This window comes from Pangasianodon hypophthalmus, chromosome 29, assembly GCF_027358585.1.
Source record: "Pangasianodon hypophthalmus isolate fPanHyp1 chromosome 29, fPanHyp1.pri, whole genome shotgun sequence".
In the NCBI taxonomy this organism is placed as follows: domain Eukaryota; kingdom Metazoa; phylum Chordata; class Actinopteri; order Siluriformes; family Pangasiidae; genus Pangasianodon; species Pangasianodon hypophthalmus.
In genome coordinates this window covers 12534956-12540889 of record NC_069738.1, presented here as the reverse complement: position 1 = coordinate 12540889, position 5934 = coordinate 12534956, and the positions used below count along the sequence as shown (strand labels likewise).

At 37.5% G+C, this 5934-nt stretch overlaps 1 protein-coding gene across 2 annotated transcripts in view; it reads left to right on the top strand.

The window, feature by feature from the left end:
• The first annotated feature begins 3402 nt into the window (after positions 1-3402).
• The window catches only part of LOC113535156 (fMet-Leu-Phe receptor), a 3834-nt gene continuing 1302 nt past the window's right edge, over positions 3403-5934 (top strand). The window contains exons 1-2 of one of the 2 annotated variants that reach the window (XM_026928346.3): positions 3403-3986; positions 5292-5847. In XM_026928346.3, coding sequence (XP_026784147.2) covers positions 5296-5847 — 552 coding nt within the window. In that variant the 5' untranslated portion in view covers positions 3403-3986; positions 5292-5295. Of the gene's footprint in view, positions 3987-5073; positions 5848-5934 lie in introns of those variants that run through there. The other variant, XM_053231464.1, reaches the window with a different exon arrangement.

The window sequence follows — 5934 nt, the reverse complement described above, 5'->3', positions numbered from 1 at the left end:
ACGGTGGTGTTTTATCACCCAGCAAGAAAGAACAATATTTCAACAAGCAATGTTAATGTTGGGCCAACAAGATTGGACAAATACACATCTTTCGTCTTAAATTTTGTCTTAGGTAATGGCAGCTTGGCTGTAACAAAGTAAGGTACAAGAGGTCATTCTTGCCCACTGCTATCCGACTCTACACCGAGGTTAGGGCGCTTTGTGCACGTTGGAGCTGAGGGACATATCTACCGATTTTTGCATACTCACCTACTACACTGCATATTGCTCAACAATTTTAAGATAAGGTCACTGCACATTCTTACACACACACTTCCACTTTACTTATGACTACTGTAATTTTTTATACACACACTACCACACCTCCTCATCACACATGCCTAATGTACAGTTTTAAACCTGCCAACCTGTGATATATTTCATACAGTTAATCAGTACAGCAATCTGATTTATAGCTATGATGAGAGCTATTTATATGTATATTTTTATTGCCTCTTATTTGTCGTATATTGTGAGTTTATTGTGCATTTTTAAAGTCTTGTGAACCCTTAAGTCTTCGCCCTCCCTGCTGCTCTTGTTTTGTGGTTGGTGTGACACCAGATTTCCCCTTGATAAAGTACTCTGTAAAAGCTGCCTATCTATTGTAGTCAGATAACAGAAGCCCTGTCTCACAGCAGTCTTCAGCCAGGGGACTGACAAATTTGCAATCATATGGAACATTTACAGAAGAGTGAAAGTTGATTTGTATTGCATTCTGTATTCTGGATTGCATGTATTCAAGCATGTCACACTGTGGCTACATTCCTACAAAATATTGAAACGGCAATATATTAATAAATCTATCAAGCTTTCTGAAGATTATAATGTACCCAGACCAGCCCTGTGTCCATTGAGCTGTCTCAAGTGCTATATGGAAGTGACTGTTACCTGATGGAATACTGACCAGCTCTTTATTTGCCTTGGGTAACACTATAAAGCGGCTCTAAGGACAGGTTAGCCCATTGGGTAATACACACACACACACACACCACACACAGCTAGAGTGGTTAGAACTCGAGAACTGAACTCACTAATGCTCTTGTAGCTGAATGAACACAAATCCCCACAGCCACACTCCAACATCTAGTGAAAATCCTTCCAAGAAGATTGAAGGTTATTATAACAGCAAAGGGGGAATGAATCTGTAATGGGATGTTCAACAAACACATCTGATTGTGATGGTCAGGTGTCCCCAAACTTTTGGCCATATAATGTATGTGCTCACTGCTTTAGCATTAACCATATCATCATTATCGGCAGCATTAGCACCCAGAGTATTTTATCGCTCTGGTCTCCCCTGATGGCCAGTGGCATCAGGATACATAGCGCCTATGTACCCCACCCAAAGAACAGGCCATTTGGGACATGTCCACCCTCCTCACACACATTATGGCACGTGGTATTAATGTATACTCAGTAAAGAGCTCTCTAAAACCAAAGCAATTAAAACCAGATTCACTAGCTACCCCAGCATCCCAACGTATGGCATGCAGATATTATTATGCTTGCCAATCAGATTCAGCCAGGGCACCATGTGTGTTATCTCCTTATGTTGAGCATGCCAGGACTGAAAGAACTATTACACCCAACAAATTCATCAAGAACAAGTATGAAGTAATTAGTCAGAGAAGCAACCAAGAGGGCTAGGGTAACTCTGAAGGAGCTAAAGAGTTCCACTGCTCAGATGGAATGAGTTGTTCATGAGATAACTCTAACCCATATACTCCACTATTCTGGGCTTGATGGAAGAGTGGTGAGACATGAATACACAGTTGGAGTTTGTGAAATAAAAAAGACATGTTGGAGACTATGCAAACATGTGGAAAAAGGTGGTTCTGGTCTGATGAGAGCAAAATGTAATTTTTTGGCCATGCTACAAAAGGCTACATGTGGCAGAAATCTAACACTGCTCATCACCCTGAGATCATTGTCCACACAGTGAAGCATGGTGGTGGTGCAATCATTCTCAGAGTTACCCTTGGCTTCTTGGTTGCTTTGCTGACTAATGCTCTCTTTGTGGTCACTGACTTTCGGTGGTTGGCATCCTGTAGGCAGTTGTGGTTGTGACATATGTTCTTTTTTTGGTACATAATTGGCTTTTCTGTTGGCTATACTCTCATGCTGAGGTTGTTCAAAGTTCAGAGCTGTGTCTTCAGACATTTGGGCAGGTTTTTCCACCATGTTGATGAAAATGTAACAGGGACCCTACCAAATGACCCCATTTAGGTGGGCGAAGTTCTCTTGATTATTCTACAGGCAAATGTTAAGAACACGATGGTTGCTTGAAGACCGTATGTGCTGCTGCATTTTGGATCTGCAGTGGTTTAATGGTGCAGTGATAAAACTCTGAGATTAGAAGAGCCTGGACAAGGAGTTGTCATATATTCCAACAAGTACAGAATGATCTTCCTAAAATTTAACAGAGCAACACTGCAAGGTAGGTAAAACGCTGCATATTACAGTGCATTTCTCGTTAATCTACTATCTCCCTTTAGCAGCTCACATCATGCTCTTGAAATTTGCTTGTAAAATAAACCAGTAGACCTTCATCCACCTACTCAGTGGAATATTTGTTAGGGCCTCTGTTCCATTCCCTTTATTACAGTCTGCAAATGAATGGTATTTGCTAACAACACCATGTGCTATTGGTTCTCTGAAAAAATTGCTCACCCCGTTTGATTTGTCACAGATTGATAAACTAACAGCTGTCGCATATGTGTGGGTTTTTTGTTTCACTTCTAGTCTAAGACATCATTTGAATCTCAGTGATTTCATTAAAACATATGAAGTTTTTCAAGTTCTGAATTAACCTACATACTGAAATGGGATTCATTTATTCATTAGCTCATTCTTTATCCTAGTCAGGGTCTCTGTGGATCCATTAATAATAATAATAATAATAATAATAATAATAATAATAATAATAATAATAATAATAATAATAATATTTGTATACTGTATAGAGAAAGTATTTTGTACTTCATTCAAAATTGGTCAGCATTAAGTAAGGGATGCTGCAATACAGGTAAGTTGCACAGATGTGTGCAAGATCGCTAGCAAACTACAGAATAGCATTCTGTAAATTTTACATCACATTTAAAACAAAATGCACGTACATTGCTACTTTAAAACTTAACCACGTTTCACAAAAATAATCACTTTAAATTAAATTAAATCCAATGAAAAACCACTAATTTACCCTTTTCATTGAATTTACCCTTTTAGCATGCTAGATATGTACTAGCCACAGGAGAAATGCAAGCTGTGAGCAATGACACAGCAGATGCAAATAAGAAAAAAGTGCAAGTATACATTAAGCCTAGACACATAATTGCAACATGGTGATGTGGTAGTTCCTGTTTCTGCACTCTTTTCACCATCATTTGCCTCATAGCTGCTATTTTGCTTGGTTAAACATAATTTTTGGGCTGTGTTAACTTCAAGGAGTGTTTTCTTTCATGCATGGCCACACCTCTGGCCACTCCATTCGTAGTAGTAGTTGTAGTAGTAGTAGTATTAATAATACATTAGTCTTAGTGAGAGAAAATACTGATGAAAATGAGCATAACACTCACAAAGGTTAGCTTCTAAGAAAGTAATGGAGTGTGGAATATTGAATACATACATGTGTAATGTACTGTAGCGTAATTTGATATTGTGTAGGAGGGAGGAGCTAAAAAGTGCATCACTACCCATTTTTCTGTCTTATTTCAGTGATCTGACTGATTAAAGGAAGACAGAAAAGAGAAGAGGAAAGTGCAAGAAAAAGTGCAAGCAAGGGATCGGCCTGAGGATACATTTCCAAGTCTTGACGGGTGGTTTTTTTTTTTGTTTTGTTTGGTTTTTTTTACAGCTATAACCTTCATCATTAAACTTTGTAATGTTAGTTTTTGCTTAGATACAGAAAAAAAAACATTGACTTAAAAACACACCTACAAAACTTCCAGGTAAGAACCTTATTTGTTTGGATGTAATATTCTAATTGGTATTAGTGAATTTATCTATAAATCATAGCTTGTGCAGATCTGGATGCATATGTATGTGTTTAATTAAATTAAAAAAAAATAAATAAATTAAATTAAATCTGAGGCAGTAGGAGATGAAAACATTGCGTTCTAAAGTTCCAAGACCATTCATTACGGTGATGCAGAACTCACTTACCAGTAAATAAAATTATATATATTATTGTGAGAAACATTTCTGATAACTTTGGAAATAGCCACCCTGTTGTTGCTGTAGTTGTGGATATTTGTCATGATGCATGTGTTTTAGATGGATCTGTGGGCTGATATTTTGTATCAGAATTTCTTATTAAAAATTAATCAGTGCCTGAATTAAGTTCTGTCATCAAGACCCTAAGGCAATAAAACAAACCAATGACAATAGGCTTTCTTTCCCTGACATTACCGTTGGGACGAGGAGTTCAAGTAAAATTAATTGCATTCTGCAAAATAATTTGTGTCATCTAGCAAGAACACTGACTTCATAAGGAGGTGAAACATACAGGATAGGTTCGGCAAACCTGTGCAAGCGTAACTGTCACAATATAGGTCTTAGTCATATATATTAGCATATATATTAACAGATAAAGCTAGTTAGAGGTTCACATATTTGAACTTTATTATTTAAAAAGTTCTCAATTTTCTTTATATTTTTAACTTCATTATGGCTTAGATGATATCAGAGCATTCCAGGAGACATTAACGTATGCAGAATACAAATGCTACAGATTATCTCTTAGTGGAGATCAATAATTCGATATTATCCAGATGAAGAAATTTATCATGTTGGAATCAGGTTGGAGTTTTCAGCCGAGATGCGATACAGCTTCATGTATCTTGCTGCTAAAAACGCCTGTTTTTCCAGTTCTGTATTTTGTGATGGGTGAAAAGGTTAGATGCTTAAAAAAAAAAAAAAGAAAAAAAAAAAACTTTTTCCCCTCAAACATTTTCTTAGAAACAGACATTGAGTAATGGACTGTCCATTTTTAGGGAAGTGGAAATTTTGTCATGTGAAAGAAAAGAGTGTGTCATTTGTATCCTGGATAGGAATGCTTATTAGATCTTTAGTTACATTAAATTTATGTTTAAATTACATACAGTACCTGACTAGCACTACCTGAATATTTGCCGGCAGGAATTAACTGGAGATGATTTTGAAGGAAATGGCAGCAATGAATTTCAGGAAAAACATTTTTCAGTGCTGATAATTCTAATAGTGATACAGCATATGATTTATATATTCTTTTGCAGCAGAATGGCCTCTAACAGCACTTTTATCCTCCCTCCTGATACTGAAGTGTCCAGCAAAAATGATAAAACCACAGTGGACGTTGATGCTATTATGGACAACATCACTATTTTCTTTTACACTATCACTATCCTTTTGGGCACCACTGGAAACGCTGTGGTCATCTGGATGTCTGGATTCCGTCTTAAAGCCAATGTCACCAACGTGTGGCTGGCCAACTTGGCTGTGGCAGACCTGATTTTTTGCCTCACTCGTGTCACTTCATTGATTAAAAAACTTTTCTATGATTATTGGCCCTTTGGCATCTTCCTCTGCAAGTTCAATGGATTCTTCAAGTACACCAATATGTTCTGCAGTGTGTTCATCCTGGCTGTCATTAGTCTGGATCGGGCAGTTTGTGTTTGGCGGCCAGTGTTTACCAGGCAGCGGCGAACTCTACGTGCAGCTAGACTCATCAGCGTTGGGGTTTGGATTGTGGCAGTGATCTTCAGTGTACCATATTATGCGTACCGGCAAGTACATAAAGGCAAGAACAACTTGAGCAAGTGCTCCATGGAGGTAGGCGAATGAATGAATAAATGATTTAATAAATAAATAAATGTTTTTTAATTAACTGACAAGCAGACAGTAGAGTCATAGGGAAAA